The 22223-nt window shown below is 38.0% G+C and overlaps 3 protein-coding genes across 7 annotated transcripts; 2 read left to right on the forward strand and 1 right to left on the reverse strand.

Annotated features, from left to right (window-relative positions):
* Positions 1–2046: 2046 nt before the first annotated feature.
* On the forward strand, positions 2047–7667 carry nfe2 (nuclear factor, erythroid 2). 2 transcript variants are annotated; one of them, XM_044111651.1, is made up of 4 exons: positions 2047–2228; positions 3809–3881; positions 3993–4130; positions 6100–7667. In XM_044111651.1, the coding sequence occupies exons 2-4, from the start codon at positions 3834–3836 to the stop codon at positions 7354–7356; spliced, it is 1443 nt and encodes a 480-aa protein (XP_043967586.1). In that variant the 5' UTR covers positions 2047–2228; positions 3809–3833; the 3' UTR covers positions 7357–7667. The 2 variants fall into 2 exon arrangements, with proteins under 2 accessions (XP_043967586.1, XP_043967578.1); XM_044111643.1 differs by lacking the exon at positions 2047–2228 and having other exon boundaries at positions 2951–3881.
* hnrnpa1b (heterogeneous nuclear ribonucleoprotein A1b) lies at positions 4156–11267 on the reverse strand. 4 transcript variants are annotated; one of them, XR_006370190.1, is made up of 12 exons: positions 11137–11267; positions 10537–10653; positions 10320–10466; positions 10020–10230; positions 9779–9925; positions 9637–9684; positions 9476–9511; positions 9207–9344; positions 8981–9121; positions 8829–8895; positions 7682–7734; positions 4156–7603 (listed from the first exon to the last, which is right to left on the reverse strand). XR_006370190.1 is itself a non-coding variant. In XM_044111661.1 (11 exons), the coding sequence occupies exons 1-10, from the start codon at positions 11146–11148 to the stop codon at positions 8837–8839; spliced, it is 1056 nt and encodes a 351-aa protein (XP_043967596.1). In that variant the 5' UTR covers positions 11149–11267; the 3' UTR covers positions 8344–8650; positions 8829–8836. The 4 variants fall into 4 exon arrangements, 2 of the variants coding, with proteins under 2 accessions (XP_043967596.1, XP_043967605.1); XR_006370193.1 differs by lacking the exon at positions 9476–9511; XM_044111661.1 differs by lacking the exons at positions 4156–7603; positions 7682–7734 and adding an exon at positions 8344–8650.
* A 733-nt stretch (positions 11268–12000) lies between these two features.
* cbx5 (chromobox homolog 5 (HP1 alpha homolog, Drosophila)) lies at positions 12001–16969 on the forward strand. Its single transcript, XM_044111685.1, has 5 exons — positions 12001–12177; positions 12703–12883; positions 13023–13248; positions 14277–14377; positions 15467–16969. The coding sequence occupies exons 2-5, from the start codon at positions 12753–12755 to the stop codon at positions 15606–15608; spliced, it is 600 nt and encodes a 199-aa protein (XP_043967620.1). The 5' UTR covers positions 12001–12177; positions 12703–12752; the 3' UTR covers positions 15609–16969.
* Positions 16970–22223: the final 5254 nt, after the last annotated feature.

Consider the following 22223-nt stretch of genomic DNA (forward strand, 5'->3'; position numbering starts at 1 on the left):
TGTCTGATAAAGTTTTTAGACACTCAAAGTGCAGCAGGCTACATGTTCATTGTTTGCAGTAAATTATAAAACCATGAAAGTGTGCTACGATGTGTGGAAGAGACGAACAAAACGCAAGCTACTATGTTTAGCCTTTGGTTTCAGAGACATTGGGAGAAATAAATCTTGAGTTTAGTAAACTGTGGGCAGCTGCCAACTACTCTGCCTGCTGTGTTTTTGAAGGTAAAGTAGTCTGTGAAGCAGTGAGGAGCACAAGAAGTAAACTGTGAAGGGGCCTGTGAGCTCCAGGCAAACTGTAAGGCAAAGATGTCAAAGACTAATTGGAGCAAACAAACACAAACTGGGAATGTGGGCGTTGACCTGGGAACTGTGTCCAGATTTCTAACCGCTGTGGTTGCAGTAATAACAGGGCATGCTGTGGCATCGGTTGAGTCAGGGGCTGGGTGCTAGGAACTTGAGTTGGGAAGTCCCTTCCTGGATTCCTGGTAGACGTTCACCTTTCTTGACTTTGTCAGCCACCTACTTTTCCTCCCCCAACTGAAAACGATGTCAGTAAAAGGTTTGTGCTTTCAGAGGGATGTTATACTGTAATGATCTTGTGACATTAAATACATAATGATTTACTGAGAGTGTTTACTTTTTATTTGAAGCTACTCAGCAGTTGATGCAAACATATCCTATGAATATGTACTTATTCTCCAGGTTTTTCTTTTCATGAGTAATTCAAACGCCTGTTTGTGGAAATCAGAGTGAGGTATTTCCAACCCACAAAAATAAAGTTGTTACAATTTAAATGTATGTGATGTACATTTTTCTGCTTGTGTACTTATGCTAAGTAACCTGCATCAGTAGTGAATCTTGACTTTGTTTTTCATCTAAAAAATAAGAACAAATATTTCTTTAACAGATATTTTAGATTGTTGATAGTTATAGAGTTTTTTTTCTTTTAACAATGTAGTTATTTTTGTTTTTTCGCGGAAGTAAAAGTGCATATATCTTTTGCTTATGTTAATATGAGAGTGCATTGTTTAATTTAGCACAAGATCTCAGAGTATGTTATGGAGAAAAGTAAATAAATTATGAATTTTTTTTTTACTATGATAACCAAGTGTTTTAATACAATCATTCATCTGTTTTCCATAGAACAAAACTTGATGTGATCTATCATGAACCTACAGTAATTAGAGTTACCATAAGACAAGGTGTTCTGTTATAAAAGACAAAGAAAATACGTAAGCATAACTTAGCATGGACTTTTTTGTCACTATGTTGTGCGCAAGGTAGAGCACAACATGACAGTAACACAAAACATAGAAAGCCTTTGTGAGTTCAGTCCTCACAATGTTTTAGATCTGGGCAAGGAGGGGGATTTTTTTGTGTTGGATTTCAATGGTCACTTGCTATGTAAGACACGCTTCCCTTCATTCTTCCCCCTGCTCCTGTATCTCCCTTGGCGGTTGCTCTGCCAGATAAAGGAACAATGCAGGCTTTCTTACCTGTCGGAGGGGTGTGCATTCCAGCTCCGCTAAACTGAGTCTCAATCCTGCCTCCAACCCTCCGGTAGGGCCCTCACTGCAATGCTGCCTCTGACTCCAGGTGCTCCAAATCACACTCCTCATACCTTTTCACTTTTGGGAGGACAATGTTCTTGTGCGGTTTTCGACCGGACAGAGACATCAGTGCAGCTTGTTTTTATTCTGTTTTACATCTTTGATAGGCTGGATAGGTGTATGCTTCACAATTAAGAGTAAAAACAACAAAAAAATTGCTTTATTTATTTATTTTTTTAGATTTGTAAACATCTTCCTGCTTCACCGTGGACTGACAGAATAATTGCCGTGGTGTGTGCCACACTGTTGGCTTGTGGTTTCTTGTGAGGGCAAAAGGGAAATTTGAAGGTTGGGGCGCAAGTTTGCTATTAAGGATACAAGAGCGCAAAGAAAAGAGGAAAAAAAAAGGCGAGGGGGTGGGGGGGACTGGTGTGGGTGCTTTACAGGAAGATTGCGTTTGTCTGCATCGAGCCATCCCATTTATGCTGGTGGCTGAATGTGCAGCCTAACAGTGAGGTTCACAGTAAGAGAAGAGGTAGAACAAGAGGCCTCACGTGTCACACCTCCTGCCCTCGTCAAAAAGGCTTTGAGTAATTTTCTTGTGCTCACCTCCAGGACTGACACAAGTGTCTTTGCTGTTCCTCATCACCTGCTGAAGATGACAAAGATGTTGCTCAGGTATGTTTATTTATGTTTTCCTTCTGTTTTTAGAGAAATATTTTATTTCAAAGTTCTCCAGAAATGTCATTTAAAATTTGTACATGTTACATTTCTGTGTGTAGACATTAAAAATAAAATATTGTGATTAGGCTGGAGAATCTTTTATATTGAACTTATTGCATAACTATGATATAACTATGTACTCCTCACAGCAAATGCAATTTCAACTGAAGGAGTACAAAATTTTAATCCAAATGTTTAAACAAGTAAAACGTACTAAATTAAATTTTCTTGTTCTATGTAGGTACATTTTGATCACACAACCAAAGAGAACAGGAAACTTGTAATGAAAACAGCAATGTTTACTGTACAACACATTTGTTAAATGTCTTACTTCACATTATTGCACATTGTGAAATAACTTAAACCCGGCACTGGGCACTAATGCTTCAAAGAAATTCTAATGATGTATATTAAAAAGTGCATTTGTGCTTACTTGAATGTATACATTAATGCTAACAGAAATACAAAGCGATAATAAGACAAACATAGAATGAATGAATGAATGAATGAATAAATTAATTTTGACTTTTTATGTTTAAGAAATCTCCACTTATACTTTTCTCAATATTTACAATTATTGCAGTAAAGCCCATAAAATCATCTGTTTCATGATGAAAGTACTAATGATATAAATAAATAAATAAATAAATAAATAAATAAATAAATAAATAAATAAATAAATAAATAAATAAATGTTTGACTGGATAAAAATGCACAGAATTAACATATTAAATTATTTATAATTTGTAATCGTAGATGCAAATTTAGATATATCTTATCTCAATAAATTATTCAATCACAATAACAAGCGCCTTTGTTATTTGTCTTTTAGGTAGGAAGAACAGATTAGCTCAATTACTGTAATGCCAAATATGAACAGAAATTGTTTAATGTTGCATAGAAATTCAAAAATATGTATTTTTGAAAATATTTTAGAAAGCAATTTTTCAGTGGTATGGTATAGTATAGACTAATACAACTCCTTTAAACTTTTTTGATAATTTTTTATGACAAGGAAATGTTCAAGTCATACTGGTGCTCTTTACAGGTTTTGTCTGCTGTTAAATAAGTTATTTATTTTTTGGTCATATCTTTAAGACAAGGAATCCCCAAACAGTAAAGTAGATGGATCCATCTACTTTACTGTGATGTGACGAACTTGGAAAAACAATTTACAGATGATCTCCTTCCATGGCGTCCAGATAAACTTTAATAACCTGAAAATTTTGGAATAATCAAGAGCTAAATTTCCCAAACAGCCATCTGTCCTTACTCTGTTTTTCAGAGCACGCTGTTTTCCCGCAGATTGTGTTATCAGGGCTTGGCATTGCTGCACACTGGAACAGCTGATAGGAGGAGTCAACTCAACTGAAATTAACTTTTATAAGACACCCAAACAGTCTTTTATTTACAACTGACAGGGTACCAGATGTGTAATTTCCTTGAGATGTGCGTGGAGCAGCGTGCTGTCAGCTAACAGTTCGTGGCGAGAGGACAGCAGATCACTGTAACAAATGGTTATGTGTCTCCACCAGGTGGACCAGTGAAAGGCTCTTCTAAATGTGCTCAACGGCCAACTATGTTCTCCCATTGAGGAGAAGCTGTGAGGTAGGTCCTGAGATGAGATGATAAACAGGCAACTCAGTGTATGCTGTAGCCTAAAAGAGTTCAATAATGTGTTTTGTTTATTATTACAAGTGTTGTCTTTTGCTATATAAGGTGGTGGCTACTCCAGGCAGGCTGTGCGGGGGGCTGTCCATGCCTGCTAATTTTAATGGAGTCAGGCCTCATGGACCGCCGCAGGACATGGAGATGGACATGGCTTGGCAGGAGTTGATGGCCATCACTGAGCTCCAGGTAAAGAAAACCTCCAAAAATAATCTGTGTTCTTTAGTAATCTTTTAATAACAAACAAACATGGTGATTTTTCTACCTTCTAACATGTGGTATAAAAATTAGCTTTTTTTTTTTTTTTTTTGCTGTGCAGTTTTATTTTTACTTTTGTGACAAGAGGGCACAACAAAGTGTTAATTAAAAGTAAGTGAAATGGTTAGTTTTTTTCTTAGTTTTCTCTTTCGACAAATAAAAATTCTGATCTGTACCAATATTACAGATCTGTGAGCAAATGGGCCGCCTCGGAAAGATTAAAGAAGTATTTAGTAGTTGAAGCGGAACACAATGAGCATGCAAAAGAAAGCGTTTTTCTACATGTACAAAGTCAAATTCAATAATAAAAAATAAAAAACTAAGCGGTTTTGTACCATAAATTCCTTACATTTTTTTATACCTTACTTGCCATTGACATAACCATTATCAATTAAATATGTAAATATGTATTTTTTATATACTTGTTTTAACTAATATGATATATATTTGCTCAACAAATTAATAAATTATGACAAAATGTCTTAACTTTGTCAACAACTAGAACAAAATAAACGCAATTTTTGTGAAAATCAGTCAGGGTTTTTGTCGTTTTAAAAGAAATAATCAGAAAAACAACGTAAGACAACAGTTACATACGCAAAGTAAAAAGGGAAGTGCAGCTTGTAGAAATGTTATTTGCAAAGCATCACAGCAACCAGAGCCTTAAATCCTACAGCGTGTATTTTAAATGTGACAACTGCTAGAGTCTTTTCCCCAAAGTGAGTTGCCTAAAACACTGTTGAAAGCCACAAAGAATTACATTGGTCTCTCTTATCCATTGAATGAGGTACCAAATAAATACTTCCATCAGGAGTTTGTTGTAAAGAAAATACATACATATTTTTATCACTTGCTAAAAACATAATAAGAAGTAATATTTGATGAAGTTAGATGATGTGCGTGAGAAAGTGCACTGGTGCCTGCCTTGTCATGTTAGCACTTAGTGGCATTTTAGACGACAGGCGAACTTTTGATGCATATACCTGGACCATGAAGAGGCCCGAGAACCCACACATGCATGTAGAGAGCATACAAAACTTATCTGGGACGGACCCAGGTCATGATTTAAACAGAGGACCTTTTCCCTGCAAGGCAACAATTCAATTATTGAAAATGACATCGAGATATGATTAAAGTTAGAAATGTCATGCATTTTATCAAATGTTTAAAACACTTTATAAATCTAATCTCTAATTAAAAATATTTTATTGATAAAGGTTGGTGCATTTGTAGGAATGTTTATGAATAAAGTTCTACGTGATTAAAAAAAAATAATAATAAAAACATAAATAAATAATACAGATGAGGATATTTTCAAAAATTCTTAGAAATGCTCCATAAATTTTATGATAAAGGTCTCCAAATACAAGAAATGAAAACATTTAGATGAAACAGTCATCGGAGAGGAAAGCAAACCAGAAAGCGCCGAGTCACTTGAAAGAAGCTACATAGTTTAGAGTTGTGATCCTGCAGCTTACAACTTTCTTCAAAAAAGAAAAGAAAAAAACAAAATTGAACTTGTATTACAAATTTCATGAAATTTCGAGAGGATGCAATTTTAGGTATGTGCGTGGATAATATTTATCATGTTTAAGAAAATGTGTTGTCATCTGAAATCACAGCATAATTTAAAGGGCCAATGTGTCACTAAATAATTCCTTTTAACAATTTTCAAAAATACTATGTTAACATTTTTCTATAGAACTTCATATGGTAATTGATACATCCTCAAATAAGGTGACAATTTGACATATTTCCAAAATGAAACTATTAAATCATCTTGCTGATGAGATACAATAAAACGTTATACATTATTTTATAGAACAGGCAGGATTGTATAGCCGAGGGTGAAAACTGCGTAGTTCTGCTTGCCTTTAATAACTCTGCTCTTTTATTACAGGAATTCGAAGTCCAAAGTGGAAACTCCTACCAAGCTGCACATTATCAATCCATGCAGCCTATGGCCCCCGCTGGAGAGTTTGGGATGACTCAGTCCCATTCAGAACCTCCTCCTGCTGCCGCCTGTGAGCTGAGCACTGCTGACACTTACGAGGGATGTTACTCTGAAGAAGTTCCTGCCTGCCAACGTCTCAACAACAACACAGATGCGGCGTATGGAAATGTAGATTCACAGCTGCCTCACAGAATGCTTCCCATCTCGCCCCACGCTCAGCCGTCTCTTATAAACATGGCAGGTACCGCTCAGGGTCATAGAAGGCCAAACAACAACATCTCTCAGGGTTTAAGTCGACACATGCTGTGGACTACGCTGGGGCAAAACGCCCATGTTCGCTCTGGGGATGATCTGGAATCAGATTCAGGTCTCTCACTGGGATCCAGCCCACCTTTGGCTTCTCCAGACAATCCAGTCGGAGGTGGACCAGGTTACCAAAATATTGATATGGGAACACAATATAGTGAATGTGAACCAGAAAGCATGACTGAGCATGGCAGAAGAGGCCACATGCATTATCCAATGGACTATCAGAGTCAAACTCTCCCATATCTACACTCAGGTGGACACGCACCTTACTTTTCACCTCAACCCAATTACTCTCATTCACAAACTTGTTCTACGAATCCTCGACCTCTGAAACAGCCCGTTACCGCTGATCTATACGGCAATGCAACAGTGACCAGCAGAGGGAGCTCATACAGCATGCACACAAAGTCACAAGGCAGCAGCTCCACTCCTGTTCCTCTGAGCAGAGATGAGCGCAAGGCTGTGGCTCTGAAGATTCCCTTCCCCTTGGATAAGATCATCAATCTCCCTGTGGATGACTTCAATGAGCTCTTGACACAGTACACTTTGACAGACACTCAACTCGCACTGGTCAGAGACATTAGGCGCAGAGGAAAGAACAAGGTGGCGGCACAGAACTGCAGGAAGAGGAAGCTGGAGAGCATTGTTCACTTGGAGAGAGAGCTGAACCACCTGCAAGCCCAAAGAGAACATCTGGCACAGGAGCGGCTGGAGTTCCAACGTAGCTTGACTTTCATCAAATGCCGACTCACAGACCTCTACAAGGACGTTTTCTCTCATTTACGAGATGAAGACGGCCAGCCTTACTCCATAGATGAATATTCTTTACAACAAACTCCTGATGGAAGTATTTATTTGGTACCTCATTCAATGGATAAGAGAGACCAATGTTAAACTATTTCAGTCCAGCAAGTGGACTAAACGACTTGCTTGTGAGTTTTGCAACAGTTTGAGTAAACTTGCCAAACGTAACTGTAAACATTTTCTGCTCCTTAAAAAAAAATGACTAAAACCAAATCATTTAAAATGTATAAAAATTTATTAAAAAAAAAAAAAAGAGATGTAAAAAAAAAAATAAAATCTGCACTCCACTCTTCAATGAAGTTAAAACACTTCTGCATTGCACAACTGTCCAGTTAACCTGTTGGGGAAACAAAACAATGTTTTGTCATTTTGTTGTAATAAAAATGCAAATGTTAATACAAGCCTTTCTTTGTACCTGTGAGTCATTGTCATGGAAATGAAGTCACATTTCAGGGACCATAAAGTTTTCTGAAAAAAGTAGAAAAATGACAGTTACAAAAATAGCAATGCTTAATTTTTTTTTTTTTTTTTATAAATGCATGCAACAGATTTGACCTCCATTCACAATTACAGAGGTCAATTTTACCATCAAGACTGAAGCAAATGCAAACTTAAGTTTACGCCATTGGTGGCTATATAACTGACTACCAGCTACGATTCAAAGGTTAGATTTACTAGCAGTAGTTGAGAAGTCTGGTCTTACCTACGGTCAGCATTTAAGCCCTTTGGTAGCTGCTGTCAGCTAGCCTCAGGACTCTGTTCTCACTCTCCCCTGCTTCAATGATCCTGGCGATGGCTTTGCTACTTCTCTCCCTCAGCTTGCTCCCATGGCTAGCCTCAGACTTTGCATGTAAGCTAGCATCCTCCAGATGATCTTTGTTGAAATCAGGGTAGGGTTTGTACCAAGTGATGGCCTCTTTATGATGATAGCATCTGTCCACAACTCCTCAACCACAATGGTAGATACAGTGATCTTCTCCCTTCTCAAACGCCTCACATTCAGAATTGTCCTCATCCCCACTCTGCATCTAGTAATGCACCCTCCCTTACCCGGACCACTAAAGAATCTAACAAGACTTAAAAAAACTGAAAGGTGTTTTATTTCAGATTGATTTGATGCAGTTACAAATAAAAGCCAGACTTAAAGATAAACATAAAACCCTCATTGGAATGCTTTTTATAAACACATTTTGATGAAAAAAAAACAGAAGACACAAAAGTTTAATTGAAGGCCCTCCATGATTTATCTACTGTACATCTCTTCTTGTAGCAGCTGTAACCTGCCACAACTGTTTGGCTGAGCAGATTTAGGAGGTAAACCTGCAGCTGCCCTGTCACTTCGCTTGCTCTCCTCTCCTTGCTCTCCTCTCCTAAGTACTCAGTCCTGTTGAACAATATGGAACAACATTGTTAACTATACACTGACTTTGTACGACCTGACGTCCAGAGTGTATTTGCTTTACGTTATTTGCTTTACGTTATCGCTACTCAAATATTTCCTGCAATGACAAACTCTGGTTTTCTGACAAAATACAAACTGAAATACATGGACAGAGGCTTACCACTTATTTTAAAATCGTCCTGGGCGGCCATAGCCACCGGGATTGTTAGAGCCACCTCCGTAGCCACCTGAAAATAACAAGATTAAGGTCATCAGAAGCTCGGTAGTACCTGTGCTAAACTTGTTCCAGCTGCGTCAACTCTGGAGGCTTACCAAAGCTCCTGCCGCCACCGCCGCCGCCGCCGCCACCGCCAAAGTTGTTCTTCATTGGGCCAAAGTTAGAGGCCTGGGGGTCATAATGGCCCATGTTGTTGTAGTTGCTCCCACCGCCGCCACCACCTCCTCCACAGTTACCTGAGATTAAAAATCCATGTCAAAGAAACTACAGCATATAAAAAATAAAATAAAAAAGGTCAATTCAAAAGTCATGACTATTTACCATAACCATTGCTGTCATAGCTGTTTCCACCGTAGCCTCCGCCGCCACCTCCACCACCACCCTGGTTATAGCCCTGGTTATAACCTCTGTTGCCGCCGTTGTTATAGCCGCCAGGACCACCAGGACCGCCTCCGTAACCTATGACACAACAGTTTTATTAGCCAGTGATCTAAAAAACACCCAATATCTATTTAAACCAGGGGTCCCCAATCTCGGCCCTCGAGGGCCGGCCTCCTGCATGTTTTAGTTTTCTCCTTTGTTTAACGCACCTGTATCAGATGATGGCTGATGGCTCGTTAGAAGGCCTAAGAAGAACATTGACATGCTGAAAAGGTTGTTGGTGCCACCACAAAGAGAACTAAAACATACAAGAGGCCGGCCCTCGAGGACCGAGATTGGTGACCCCTGATTTAAACAATGAAATACTTACCACCATCGTTCCAGTTATTAGGACCATCTCCATATCGGCCTCTGCCTCCTAGAATAAAAGCGAAACCACGTTAATTCAACATTTAAGGTTGTTTGTTGTAATTACCGTCACAGCAACATAACTGTTTGCTTACAAGCCCTACCCTGGTTGAAGCCTCTGTCATAATCATATGGCCTCCCACCACTGTTACGCCCTCCTCTCATTCCCATTCCTACACTCTGCATTTCCTGCTTGGTGAGGGCCTTCCTCACTTCACAGTTGTGAGAGTTGATTGTGTGATATTTCTGAACTATATAGAAGACAAAAAGAATTTAGTAGAGCCGCATAAATTAAACATAAAACTGCAAAAAAAATTTAAGAAAATAAAGAAGACGCGCACGTACTGACGATCCTATCCACTGAATCATGGTCATCAAACGTGACAAAAGCAAAACCCCTCTTCTTTCCAGTGTTGCGGTCGGTCATGATATCAATGACCTCAATTTTGCCAAACTGCTGGAAGTAATCCCTAAGGTGTGACTCCTCTGTGTCTTCTTTGATGCCTCCAACAAAGATTTTCTTGACCGTTACATGAGCACCTGGACGGTTTGAGTCCTTAAGAGTAAAAATAATAATAATAAATCATTTTCATAGTTATTTATAGATCACAATAAGTTTTGAAGTGCATTTTGTGCAACACACACCTCTCTAGAAACTGCACGCTTAGGCTCCACAACCCTTCCGTCCACTTTGTGGGGACGGGCAGCCATGGCCGCATCAACTTCCTGTACTGATGAATATGTAACAAAGCCGAAACCCCTGGACCTCTTGCTGTTGGGGTCTCTCATGACCTAAAGGTAGAAATTGTTATTCACTAAAACGTAACTTTCTCTAAATACGGGGAAAATAACAAACACTTACCACACAGTCTGTAAGGGACCCCCATTGTTCAAAGTGAGCCCGCAGGCTCTCATCTGTTGTCTCAAAGCTCAGGCCTCCAATGAACAGCTTGCGGAGCTGCTCCGGCTCACGTGGGACCTGAAGCAGAAAAAAAAGATAGCCGATTATGTAAAATGTTATTAACCGTGATTTAATTTGTATAAACAACGCTTGTGTCCTTCAGCTCCCTCCCAACCCCCACTTTTCACTAAGCAGCTAAAATCGGAGGAGGGATCTGCCGCCATTAAAGCATGTCGACTACTGAATTACATTATATACTACATCCTGAACGCAGTCATTACACGTAAACCCTATCGGCGTGTTGTTTCATTACTTCTTAAACGAATTTGATAGTTACGTTTATTATGAAAATAAACTTAAGTGCCGAAAGAAGCTGGACAAACGAACAAAAGAGCACGAGGCCCAGATGCTATAAAATGGCGGCTCTACTGTGGAGGAAAACGGTAGCGGACGCTGCGTTTGCGATCCAAACCCAGCCATCAAATTAAAACTTAAGACTCGTCTGAACGCTAACAAAATAATTTCTGAGTTATAACGGGTGGAAAAATGCATTAAACTTACGTCTTTCGACATCTTGCAGGTTTATCCTTGAAGACTCCTGGTAAAACAACCGCAGAGCAGAAATCTGCGTCAGGCGAGATCAAACTCCTCCTGGATAGTACAATAAATAGGGAAAGTTACGCCTTTTTTACTCTGCCATTGGGTATTAGTTCCCGCTGTGGCTCTCATAGGCTTACATCGGACTTTGATAGGTCTAAACGCTGTCAATCACTATGAACAGCCAATCACGAGACAGGATACATATTTTTTCATGTTTAAGAAAAAGAAAATATTGACCATTAAAATAGTCAGTAGACTCAAAGCAGTTACAATTACAGATTTTATTCCGAGATTGATTTAGCGTACTTAGTTTTTATCTATGCATTCTAAACGATTGGAAGATGTAAATGGCCACATAGGTCAAAAGAGTTAGGAAGACCCTTGTTTATTCCAACAAACAAAAAGGAAATTCAGAGTACGTGGACACTAACCAATGTGAATCCCACTAAAATAAACAAGGGAATGCAAAATAGACCCAGCAATCATCCAGTGCTACTAAACTTGCAACACGACCACTTTTGTTGTTGTTATCTTCTTTTAAACGAAGAAATAAAATTGCTGTGTATATATGAGTAAACAAATGAAAGAAATGACATTAGGAAATGGCCAAAGAGAAGCAAAGTTTATTGTGAGATGTATTATTAAGATTTAAATAAAATTAAACTCGACCATGAAACGACGAACAGACAATAAAAAAAAACGTATTATAAGGGTAAAAATGTAACTATGCGTGGTATCTAATAACAAAACATTTTTTTAATAGAACTTTGCAAAAGCGCTTCAAGAAGAAAAAAATAAAAAGGGAGCACGTTATCGAAAAGTGGGCGGGTGCATTCATTGTGCGCCTTAACGCGCGCTTTTTCTGCGCACAGCACCTTTTATGTGTGTCCAAGCTAGATGCTAAAGTAGCTTTTGCGTTTGGCCTCTTTCTACTGCTTCACAATAGACGGTGTACTTTGCTGCTGTTAAGGGCTGAAAAACGCTGTTTCTTCCACCCGGACGGTAAGAAACACGTTCTTTATGAACATGACTTATGCTGTTGCAAGTATAGATTTGTGGTTTGATGTCTGAAGTCAACGTGTTTGTTTAAATGCTAGCTTGTCAGGCTATATGACAAGCTAACACGGGCTGGGTTAGCTCACGACTGCATCATGCCTCGTTTCAATGTGCACTTTATGTGCTAATGTCCTGATGCTACCTGACCCATTTCTCTTTTAGGAAGGTATGTTTGGGGTAGAAAAATAATTTTTCTCGATTTCGGCTTCTTGATGCATCGAGTTTTCACCATGTTTAGCATGTTGCAGACTGAACTAACTACAATGAAACGCTTGCTTTCGTTTGTACATCATAACAAAATGAGTGTATGAGTGGTCGACCAAGAATGCATTCGTGCATCATGTGTTATAACTAGAGTTTTTATTTATTCTGTTTTATTTTTTACAACAATATATGTTTAAATATGTTTTTCATACCCATACGAGTCACATTTTGCTAAACCATTGCCCTGTTTATTTTCCCTTTGAACAGGGAAGTATCGACGACTTGAGACAGCGTGTTGCTAATCTCCAAACAGTGCCATGGGCAAAAAGTCTCGCGACGAAGAATCCTCATCCTCTGACGAGGAAGAATATGTTGTGGAGAAGGTGCTGGACAGGAGGGTGGTGAAAGGCAGGGTGGAGTTCTACCTGAAATGGAAAGGGTACTCGGAGTAAGTTAAAAAAAAACAACGGCCAGAAACACAAAATGTATTTCGTGTTTCTGGTTTTGATTTTTGAGACAGTTTATGAAATTGTGTAAAAATACTATCACAATCCTTACCAATACTAATTTTCTGTGATATTTTGCAGCAAGCACAACACATGGGAGCCAGAGAAAAATCTGGACTGTCCTGAGCTAATATCAGAGTTCATGAAGACCTACAAGAAAGGCAGCACTGGTAGTGCTACACCAAGCAGCGGGGCCAGCAAATCTACCACCGGCCCCTCAGGGCGCTCCAAAGAATCCGGCAGCTCCAAGAAGAGGAGCTCTGATGATGATGAGGAGGGTAGTAGTAAGCCCAAGAAAAAGAAAGAGGTACATAGTATGTTTGTATATACACAAATCAATCCTACATATTGGGTCGTTTAGGTTGAGTCTGATTTGATACATTAGCATATGTGGGATTGGCACCTTTGTGGTTCACAGGAGAGTCAAATGTAGCTTTTTGTTCTGAATTAATCTCTTCATTTAGAGATTTGTGATTTATGGGTCAGGCAGCTCTTAATTTAACTGACTCTTAATTTTTTATGTAAATTTACCAGCGGATCATGACAAGAAACTGATCAGTATGGTATCAGTTTTTTGTGCGTCTCTCGATGTGAAATCTTGAATCCATTCAGTTCAGTTGGTTCACTCAAATAATTAATTTTTTTTAGCAAGCATACCTGTTCTGGAAAGCTTCTTAAATTCAGTGTTGTGTAAAATCAATTTTTATTTTTATTTTTTTGAAAGCCTTGCACCATGTTTTGTTTTTCCCTCATCAAATACGCACCTGGAGTGTTGCCTTGTTTTTTGTTTTGTTTTGTTTTGTTTTCATGCGTGTTTGAGAAAAACCTGAATCTCTCGTGGCAACCATTCAGCTGTGAAAAATGTAAGGGAGGGTATTGAGTGCTGCCTTCAAATACCAAATTTCCAAGCTTCCACCTCACAGTGCTCCCCCTCCATCACAACTGCCCCCCACTCAGCTCCTTCAAACTAGCCAGCAGCCTTTAGTAAAAACCTAGTGGAATCTCATGTCAGCCGAGTTCATTATAGCAGCTACTTTTTCGTGCAATCCTGGTAAAAACGCTTGTAAAGGTTTAACAGAGGAGTGACATTGTGATGACTTCCTGAAGGCCGAGTGTCGGAGCCCAATTTAAAGACATTACCAGGACAAATTTTGTTTGTCATATTTGATAGTTACTGTATTTTTTGTAATGACTGATTGCAACTTATTTACTTGATTTTGCTAAAAAAAAATCTTGGTCAGTCCATTTTATGTTATGCTTTTTCAGAAAGCAGATAAAAATTCAAGCAATTCTTACATCTCTGGTTTTCAGCGGTATTATTTTTATTTATTTCAGGATGAAATCCTTGTTGCACGTGGCTTTGAGAGGGGGCTTGAGCCAGAGAAGATCATAGGAGCAACTGACTCATGTGGAGACTTAATGTTTCTCATGAAATGGTAAGTTTTGTTGATCGCGTTATCCATATTCTTTGGAAGCCTTTGTATTGTTAAGATTACTCCATTCCTTTGGGATTCATTTAGATAAAAATAAATTTTGCAGTTAAACTGTCTGATTAGATGTTGTCTTGGCCATTTTGTTTCTGCTTGGTCAAGCCATTCAAGCAATCTTTGGGTGACTGGAGAATTGGCACAATATGTCTGACTGAAATCCTTGATCCCAAAAAAAGGAGTTACTTAGCATTTCTTAGCAAAGAGTTAGACCTAAAGCACACCTGCTGCAATGAAGAAAAAATAAATAAAATAGACCTGTTTTGAAAGACATGTTTTCCATAAAATTTCTGACACTAAAACAACTACTGATTCAGATTCACGGCTAAAGATTTTTTTTAATCGCTCTTTCATTATTAAAAATGTATTCTGAGAGGACTTGTGATGATAAAATCCTAAGGGTCTCTTTTTGTTTTGTTTTATGTTTTATTTTTATTTTTTCTTCCAGGATATTACTTGTTTGAGATTTGCAGACTTAATTCTGGTGTACAGGTGTAAAGGCATGGGATACTTACTATGTCATTACTTATTACTAGCATGAACTAGCTGTCTAGCTATATAAACAGTAAGCCAGTTCATAAAGCTTTATGTGTCTGCATATTATCTCAGTTGTTACATGTTGTACATCTTCACTCATGCTTGGGCATGTCCTGTTTCCATGGTGATGTATCTACAACACCATTTCATTATAAGTAGTTGTTGGGGAAAATAAAATCTTCAGAACTTTGTAAAGAAACATACATTTTGGATGTGAACTCGAACACTCGATTCTTGTAGGGTTAACTCCAATGGCTTCATAAGAGAGCATTATTTATATGCACTTATCAGCACAGATGTTGATGCAATATCTCAGAACATGAGCCTAAGGCCTTATCTGATGGTTATGGTGTGTGTCTTTTTTTGTCAATCGTAGGTTGTAAATTCAGAAGCGCCTTATGTGTTAAACTGAAGTGAAACTTTCACATCTACAATTATATATGTGCCTAGTGATCACGGTGATCTCGTACAGTGCATATAACTTACAATTTTTTCTTTCAGGAAAGATTCTGATGAGGCCGATCTCGTGCTCGCCAAGGAGGCCAATCATAAGTGCCCACAGATAGTCATAGCCTTCTACGAGGAGCGTCTGACCTGGCACGAAGACAGCGATAAGAAGGAGAAAGATGCCGTCAGCGCGTGAGTTTTCAAGAGGAAAAGCTCCACTGCAGGGACAACCTTGAGTCAGACATTTTTTTTCCCCACACCTGAAACCTCCCTCATCTTTCACCTGTACCATGTCCAGTGATGACACAAAGACAGCAGGCACAGTTGTTTCCTCCATCCATGTCCCCATCGGAGCACAATGGCCCCAGACTGCTGAGGGGGTAGGGGGCTCCTTCTAAAAAGAAGCTGTAGTGGCTGTGGGTGATTTTGCTAATGGGGAAAGATTCTACTGTTCTTGTCTTTGTTTTGATGAACATTTTTTATTATCTTAGAATATGTTTTTAGAACAAAAAGGATGGGATTATAGCAGTGAGGAATATGTAACTGTAAATTTAGGAGACTGAATCCTTTTAAAAAATTGTCATTGAAGATATGGAGCAAACTGTATAACCTGTTGACTACCATTCTAAACATCAATTGTTACTGGTCAATGTTCCCCGTACTAAATCCACCTTAGCTTTTATATTTGTGACGCTGCCACCGGAGTGTTTTCTTGACTGCATAATTGCTTCCTTTTTGAGAGCTGTTTTTAATCATGTAGTTTTTGAGTTTTCTTTTTTGTTCTTGTCATGTCTACCAAAATACAGCTTTTAAGTCTGAAGAAACTTTTTTTTTTCTGCATAGTGACTTTATTTTTTTCCTTCTTATGTTTCCAGTTATTCTCATGTGATTTTTAATTTTGTTACACTATTATCTGATAAAGTACAATAAAACATTTTACTCACTTTTGATTTATTTTACCTTTTTTTTCCTCCAGCTGAAGTCTCAAGTTAAGAAAATATTTAATGGTTGGACAATCTTGACCATATTCATGAATTGAAATGGTTCAGACATTATTAGAGTTTGCCACCTAGTGGCAGCTATCTGTAAACTACTTTGAGATCAATGTTGGGGTCACTGAATGTTTTGTTTTTATGGTGACTCACTACTAATTGGAGAAGACCTGGAGGTTGGTTGAAGTATGTCTTTAATGTTAATGGCATATATTTGGGCAAGTCAGATGTTTTTGTATTAGGCGTTAATGATTTTTACCTAATGGGTGCTAAAAACCAGCAGTTTGATTTTTAAAAATTGATGCTGTTTGGTTTTCTGTTAAAAGTTTGCTCTGTTCTCCAGCATGGAAAGTTTGGACCAAATGTTTAGCATCATTTTCCTTGTAAGGGAAAGGAGTTTGTATTCCCTTGTTATACATGCAGTTCACTTTATTTTTCTTTGTTTTTATTTCCCCCAAATCTCAAAAACTTCGTCATTTTTGCCGTTTTTAAAAAAAAGTAAACGTTTGTGTGAAATATAGTATGTGTATAGTAGCACCCTTTAATAAACATTTTCAGTGTTGAAGTTGCTGTCAGTAAGCTTTTGTTCCATAAGTTAAAGGACTACATGGCAGCTTATAGATGCATCTTAATAAATTAGAATATTGAACCAGTGATTTGTATGAGTAATGGTAAAATGGAGTTATGGATCAAAACTACTTCAAGAGCTTGTTTTTAAATGTGCTGATTTTCAGTTAAGAACTAAAATTTTTTTTAAGAATATTACTTGAACTTAAAATATGTCGATGCCTACAAAATTACAAACACTACTGATCTGATTTGTAGAGATTTACACCTTCAAGAGAGGGTAAGTCAGAAAAGGCTACTAAAGGAACTGTACACAAGAAGAAATGGAACGTGGGGTTGAGGGATTTGTGAAGCAAAACTCATCAGACTCTGAGGAAGATTTACAAAAAATCAAAATAAACTGAAGCTAAATTCAGTGATTCAGCAGCTGCCTCTCACCAAAGTATCCAGGATCTGGACTATAACTAGCACTTTCTTTGTGTAAAGCCACATGAACTAATCACCATGGTTGGAGCATAAAGCCCAGACTAAGGAGAAAGACTGGGTGTTCTCAGTGCTCCACAATTGTCTTTTTACATTAAATTAAGGTTCCAGAGTTTTAAAGAGTGGATATGGAGAAACTTCAACCTAATTCAAATTAGTTCATTTATTTAGCTTCTATTCACAACAAATGTCAATTCAAAAGCACTTTAGCTTCAAAGCGGCATGCACACACAAAAATGGCAGTTCAATCGCATACAGTACAATTGATTGTAGTTATGAAACAGTACAGCAAGCTCAGTTAATTATTCAAAGTAGTTGCAGATTTAATTTCACTTAGGAGAGGACGGGTCATAAGGGACGTGGCCTAGAGTTGCTGCTGACTGACTCCTCTGTTGTTAAGTTGTGAAAGGTACAGGGAAGAGTTCAATATATGAATATGTTGGTATTTTTTTCCCCTTAATTTATTAAATCCTAGTGAAATGGAGACAAACAGTAGTCTGCAGCTAAAATAACTATGCTAAATGGTTGATAATCTCACACAGTCTACCCACCTCTCTTGGAGAAGAACTGGGTTATAAATTGACACTCTTGCCTTTCTCTCACTATATATATATTTTTTTTCAGAAAACCTGATTTTATAATTTTTCTTAGTAGCATAGGGACTGTCACAGTCGTTCTTGTTTTCTACTGACTGCTGCTAAACACCGTCACCAACGTGAAGCCCTCCAAACAGGAACGAACCATTTCATTGCAGATCCAGGGGGGTTCAGGGCAAATATGGATGTGTGTTTTTTGGTCTGGGAGTGGGGAAATTGAATGTTTACTGCTAAAAACAATTTTCGGAAATACAATATGATTCATTTTGTAATTGACAGGGCCCCAATTTAAAAAAAAAAAAAAAACATTTTTATGAACAAAAAAAAAAAAATAAATTGTGGAGGGCCCCCAGGGGCCCTTAGAATTGTCATAACTTTTCCCCCCAGTACGGCGTCCCTGCTCATACCAATGCATGTAGCGACATGCACCTATTTGCAGTCCGGTGTATTTTGACGCGCCAGAGATTGAAATTCTTTCTTCACATTTTCAAGTGCACTAGCTGATCTCACTCAGCAGATGGCGCTGTTAGATGCAGCCAGTGGCGTCTCCAGAAGACATCTTATTTTCTCAGCTCGAAAACCTAAAGAAGCTCTCAAATTAGAGTTTGCTTAGACCCAGCAGTGGAAGTATCATCTTGTGTTTGTGTGTTTAACCCACACAAACAAAAAAGTGTTTTAGTAGAATTTGCTGCCTGGAATAACATACACACATAAAAAAAGATAAACTGAAAGTCAGCCTGCTCCTGTTTGCTGTTTTCTTCTTCTGAAATTGTCTCTAAGATTAATGTGGAGAAATGAGTGGAGAAGGAGATGGAGTGTGACTCACGGTGAAGGTCGGATGTGAACCGGCTGGTCGTTATGGTTCATGCATGGTCGGTTCCAAGGCAGTGATGGAGCATCGCAAAAATACCAGTCAGTGAGGGAAAATAACAGCCTGAATACCAAGCTGAGCACAAGGAAAACTTGGACGCCGTAACGTGTGAAGCAGCTGAATTTCCAAATCGTTTTCACAAACACCAAATTAAAAAGTGAGTTCCTAGCCTGAATTAACTTCCTTTTAATATAGGAAAAAATAGAAGAATTTACCAATTTGTGTTAAACCCCACCAGTCTCTCCTATTAATTTTGTTTTGAAATACTTGCTTGACCTGCAGGGTTTATTCTTTTAAATCTATCTCTCCATTACTTCTCTTTTCTTTTTCTTTTTTTTTTGCAACTGGCTTGGACTGCAGCTCTTTGTGGTATTCAGACACACACCTATACAGTGCTGCTACAATAAGCAGAAGCTGATAGAATTTTCTCTGCAGAAAACCTTTTACTCTCCAAATGGAATGCAAAGGTCACTAGTAAATATCCAGCCCCTGGGACCATTAAGCTGGGCAAAGGCAGAGAGCGGCAGGCTTGTTTTATGGAGCTTGGAACTGTCTGCTGACAAACTCAAGCCAGTAGATTTTTTAAGGGAAAAGCCACTGTGGATCTCAGTCATACACTGTTAGCCTTTGCTGTATTTTCTACAGCTAAATACCGCAAAATGCCCAGTAAAACTAACATAAAACATCTTTACAATTAGTTACTGTAATTTGCATTGCATTATGGGTAAAGGACATAGTATTACAGTAACTTACTGTATGTTTTGAAGTTGCAGTAATTTACTGTTTACACATTGCAGTAGTGGTACTGTATTTATAATATCTTGCACTGTTAGCCTTTACTGTATTTTTTACAGCTAAATACCGCAAAATGCCCAGTAAACTAACATAAAACATCTTTACAATTAGTTACTGTAATTTGCATTGCATTATGGGTATAGTACATAGCATTACAGTAACTTACTGTATGTTTTGAAGTTGTAATTTACTGTTTACACATTACAGTAGTGGTACTGTACTAATAATGTCTTTGCGCTGGCCATGTAAGAATTCTATTTGATTTCCAACGGTCATCATAGATGTTTCATCGTGGTTCTCTGTTTCTGTATTTTTACTCCTTTAGTGGTTAACATATTTTAAGGCAGAAAGAGAGCATGTATTTTTGTTTTTTTCACATCCTAGCTAACATTAATATGCAGTTTATCTAGCTACGTATCAAGGGTGGCTTCGCCCAACGCTTTTTCTGATGACGCTTTGTTTTAAACTCAAGCTTTTTCCGTCCAAGTGCAAGTGCAGCTCTGTCGCTGTGGGCTCACACTGCTTCAGCTCTTCGCAAGACAGGTAAAAAACACTTAGAAAACTGTTTGAAGCCAATGTATATTTTAGATGGAGCTAACGTAACTTATAGCATCATGCTATAATGCTATAACTTAGCATGAGGTGAAAGATAGAAAAATATGATGGTGTTATTTTTGAGCTGGTTCGAATTAACGTTAGCTAAGGTGCTAATTTTACGAAGGTTTTAGCTTGGCTTTTGCCGCTAAATCTTCCTCGAGCGACTAGCTTTGGGTTGAGATAAGCTCAGTGCTGAGTGTCTGTTAGCATTGTTGTTACATCCTTTGTCTAACAATATAACGTTAACTGATAATTGACCCCCCCTTTTTTTTAAATACATCTAACTGTTCATTTGTTTAAACCATGACCTTGCAAATGTTAAGAGTGCAGATTAGCTAGGTCAACAAGGATGAATTCTAACGTTGTTCTTTTTTTCTTTTGTCAGATGACTTTTTTAACTCCCAAGCTTTTTCCTCCAAGTGGCTGTGCAGTTTTGTCCTGCTGAGTGCTAACATAGTTTCAACTCTTGAAAAGACAAGACAACAGGTAAAAAGACAGCTCTTCAAACATATTTGAAGCCACAAAATAATCTGGAAATGTAGAGGAGCAGCTAACCTAATCTATAACTTTGAGCTTGCTACAGCTAGTTAGCCTGCTAAAGTATCATTACATCTCCAACATAGTGTATAAGAGTCTGTAAATGAGGACAAAGGTGGAAAACATTCAAGTGGTTTCTGTTATTTTTTGAGTTGGTTCAGCCACAGTGGCAGGTGGACAAAAAAGTTAATTTCCAACCCTGGTTACATATAAGGACTGTTCACCTGTTTAAACCATGCTCTTACAAATTTAAAGTTAAGTCAGTACTAACAGGTGCAACTATGTACAGGTGTAAATTCTGCAGCATTTGTACTTCAGAATTTAGAGAATTTTGTACTCATGTGAAGAAACATCAACACACAGCTAATTATCGGTTTCGAATAGAGCAATGTCCTACTTCCGTCAGAGAAAAATAAAACATTTAGAAGAAAAAGAGGACTCAATCTTCATCTTGGTTGATGTAATTTTATATCGACTCTTAACTTAAAACACACATCTTAAATCAGAATTGTTCAATTAATTTGTTAAAGGGATCAATTCACCCAAATTACAAACATTTTGTTAACCCATATTGTACTTAGCCATTCAGATACTGTATTTGTGGAATGTAATGCTTTAAAAATTTCATTTAGCCTCACAAACTGTCATTCACATCTGTTTCAGAGTGGTAGCAGGATGTAGGGGTAAAGTCTAGTCTAGTCTCTGGGGTGAGGTTCTCAAAGCCTGTTGTAATCTGGGTGAACTGGCCCTTTAAATATAAATTACTACCAGTAATTCATAATTAAGAGTTTTCCTTTTATGTTTCAAAGGTATCTTCCACCAAGATGTCTGTTGAGATGGAAATGACCTTACCTACAACACCAAGGGTAATCATGCTTGGTAAGAGGAATATTTTCTATCACTATAATTTTTTTGTAGCAATGTATGTAATAGTTATGGTAGTCTGTACTTTTACTCACTAGCATTAGCTTGACAAGGGTTTGTCTATTTTAGGAAATAGCTTGATGTCTGCAACCTGGTGGATGGTCAGTATGGAGGAGAAGGTATTTTTCGAACCTGAGCAACTACATGACTTTGCCAGTGTCCTTGCTGTCTTTTTTGGGTCATATTATGACTTCAATCTGGAGTATCAGGAGTCAGCATCCACCACGCTGGAGATAATACAACGGTAAGTACTTTACACCAAGCCATTTATGAATAAAATTTAATGACAGTTTGACTGATGATGAAGAACCATAGCTGATTGCTGTATTGTATGTCTTCATTTTAAAGAATACAATTAATATATTTTATTTCTGTTAAAAGATTCTTTGTGAGGATCAATCCAGATGTTGATACCAAATGCACAGCCAAAGTCAGTACAAGCTGCAAGA

This window comes from Gambusia affinis, linkage group LG01, assembly GCF_019740435.1.
Source record: "Gambusia affinis linkage group LG01, SWU_Gaff_1.0, whole genome shotgun sequence".
Taxonomy (NCBI): Eukaryota; Metazoa; Chordata; class Actinopteri; order Cyprinodontiformes; family Poeciliidae; genus Gambusia; species Gambusia affinis.

Coding starts and splice junctions, on each gene's coding strand:
- hnrnpa1b (XM_044111661.1), bottom strand. Junction 10,231..10,319: donor AGCGTGCAGTTTCTAGAGAG/GTGTGTGTTGCA, acceptor TTTACTCTTAAG/GACTCAAACCGTCCAGGTGC. Junction 8,896..8,980: donor CGGTGGCGGCAGGAGCTTTG/GTAAGCCTCCAG, acceptor TGTTATTTTCAG/GTGGCTACGGAGGTGGCTCT.
- nfe2 (XM_044111651.1), top strand. CDS start 3,834: ATGTGCTCAACGGCCAACTATGTTCTCCCATTGAGGAGAAGCTGTGAG. Junction 3,882..3,992: donor CATTGAGGAGAAGCTGTGAG/GTAGGTCCTGAG, acceptor TTGCTATATAAG/GTGGTGGCTACTCCAGGCAG. Junction 4,131..6,099: donor TGGCCATCACTGAGCTCCAG/GTAAAGAAAACC, acceptor CTTTTATTACAG/GAATTCGAAGTCCAAAGTGG.
- cbx5 (XM_044111685.1), top strand. CDS start 12,753: ATGGGCAAAAAGTCTCGCGACGAAGAATCCTCATCCTCTGACGAGGAA. Junction 13,249..14,276: donor AGCCCAAGAAAAAGAAAGAG/GTACATAGTATG, acceptor TATTTATTTCAG/GATGAAATCCTTGTTGCACG. Junction 14,378..15,466: donor TTAATGTTTCTCATGAAATG/GTAAGTTTTGTT, acceptor TTTTTCTTTCAG/GAAAGATTCTGATGAGGCCG.